The sequence below is a fragment of the Olea europaea genome, unplaced genomic scaffold (genome assembly GCF_002742605.1).
Source record: "Olea europaea var. sylvestris unplaced genomic scaffold, O_europaea_v1 scaffold18303, whole genome shotgun sequence".
Lineage (NCBI taxonomy): Eukaryota > Viridiplantae > Streptophyta > Magnoliopsida > Lamiales > Oleaceae > Olea > Olea europaea.
Genome location: NW_019236068.1, coordinates 88 through 2,156, shown reverse-complemented (window position 1 = coordinate 2,156; position 2,069 = coordinate 88). Strand labels below are relative to the sequence as shown.

The following is a 2,069-nucleotide window of genomic DNA, read 5'->3' as shown; positions in this document are numbered from 1 at the left end:
AAAAAAAAAAGGTTTTTCATCAAGAGAGCCTTTTCACGTAGCCTTTACAATGTGGCAAGTCAATTTAAGGAAGATTATGGAATATTTCGGGAGTGAAAATTTCACAATCCTCACGCGCCTCGTGGCACGTAAGATCCATGAAATAAGAAGATAAGCAAGCCATTAATTTTATAACCCTATATGTTAATTAGTGTCCCAAGGTTATGTCTGTTTAACTAATTTCTACTTTTAACTACAACATTGCTTTATAAATTCTTGTTAGATCAATATATGGCTATTTACACCGAGCTATTGACTCATGTGCTATATTTGACAGTATTAATGATTTCTTAAAATTGATATCACAAGTTGTGCATGCACTCGATTGTATTCTCCATTTACAAATTTTATTTATTTTGTATAATAGGTTACATGGATCGAACATGTTCAGGTCTATGATAAATTCTTAATTCATCGTCTCTATAGAGACCTAATATGTAGCTGTCAGGCATATGGAGCCAAGAGGTGGATTGCTAGTTTACAATGGATGTGCGAGAGATTCGCATTCTCAATGGAGCTAACTAATATACCTAGACATGAACTTGAAGAAGGTATAGGTTCACTCCTGTTCCGTAGTCTATCCTTCAGTAGTGCAATGATATTCTATTGTACCAAATTTGAGAGAAAAATGATTGTGATCATTTTTTTTTTCTAGTGGCTTACTCAGTCGAAGGCCAGAGAAATTTAATGAAACTTTCTCACAGAATGATCAAGGATTTTTTTGAAATGTTGAGCATGTCGAACAATCTAGCTTTTTCCCACGTTTCAGAATTGAATAATAGTGGAGTTCGGGTCTCGCTTAGACAAAGCAATGGCCTAGGCCAACCAAAAGGCTTGATCGTCAGTGCAGCCACCTCTCTATGGCTTCCCCTTTCACCAGAGAATCTCTTTAACTTCTTCAAAGATGATAAAAAGAGAGCTGAGGTATACATTATAATCATTTTTCGTAATACTTGAATAAGATTGTCAGTTTGCTTAAAACTGTTTAAAACGAGTATAGAAATTTCAGAGAAAAATCGATTTTCACTTGCAGTGGGATGTTTTATCCAATGGAAGTCCTGTTAATGAGGTTGCACACATCTCGACTGGAACACATTCTGGAAATTGTCTCTCTGTCATCAAGGTTACTTCCTTTCTACTTCACTATATATGGCGCTATAAAGCATTTTAATATTTGTTGCTTAATTTATGACCTTCTCCAGTGTCCTTAATTGTGTACCGATGGTTTTCTTACCTCAATGGTATTTGTAATTGATGCAGCCATATGTACCCAATGAGAAGAACATGCTGATACTCCAAGAGAGTAGCATTAATGAATCCCTAGGAGCAATTATAATCTATGCCCCAATGGAGTTACAATCCATCACCTCAGCTGTTAATGGTGAAGATACTACGATAACTCCTATTCTTCCATCTGGATATATAATCTCAAGCGATGGCCACCTTGATCATAATGAAATTGGAGAGTCAAGCAGCTCAAACCCGAGTAACACCAGTGGTTCACTCTTGACAGCGGCTTTTCACATACTATTGGGTGGTAATACACTTTCAGAGCAACAAATAATGGAGTCAGTGGCCACTGTGGACTCTCTTATAAGTTCCACAGTTCAAAAAATTAAAGTAGCTCTTGATTGCTCCGAATTGGATTGATAGAGTAATAATTTGCATTCAATTATGTAATGGGATAATATTTGCAGACACTGGTGTGATGACAATCGCAATAGACACATGATTATGCAATGATAATTTAGAACATAGCAATGTGATCTGTTGATTGGTTATTTTCATTCACATACAAAAATCCGTTACTGTATCACCAAATAACTAGACCCTTCAAACTATTGCTGCATAGCTTTGACATATTTTCACTTTGTATGCTTTGGATTTGAAAATAATACAGTTTGACCCAACTAATACTTAGAGGGGGCTGAATTGGTGATTATGCGAAATTTAACCTATTTAATTAATAATTGCAACAAGTCACAGTTATTAATTTATCAAGATGAATTTACATGCACACTATCCTATGT

The 2,069-nt window shown here is 35.5% G+C and overlaps 2 protein-coding genes across 2 annotated transcripts; both read left to right on the top strand.

Annotated features, from left to right (window-relative positions):
* Positions 1-49: 49 nt before the first annotated feature.
* Positions 50-1,210, top strand: LOC111378533 (homeobox-leucine zipper protein HDG11-like). The gene is made up of 5 exons (XM_023001754.1): positions 50-128; positions 263-315; positions 407-590; positions 695-963; positions 1,073-1,210. The coding sequence occupies exons 1-5, from the start codon at positions 50-52 to the stop codon at positions 1,208-1,210; spliced, it is 723 nt and encodes a 240-aa protein (XP_022857522.1).
* An 83-nt stretch (positions 1,211-1,293) lies between these two features.
* On the top strand, positions 1,294-1,753 carry LOC111378534 (homeobox-leucine zipper protein HDG11-like). The gene has a single exon (XM_023001755.1). It carries the CDS (start codon positions 1,294-1,296, stop codon positions 1,687-1,689), a length of 396 nt encoding a protein of 131 aa, XP_022857523.1. The 3' UTR covers positions 1,690-1,753.
* Positions 1,754-2,069: the final 316 nt, after the last annotated feature.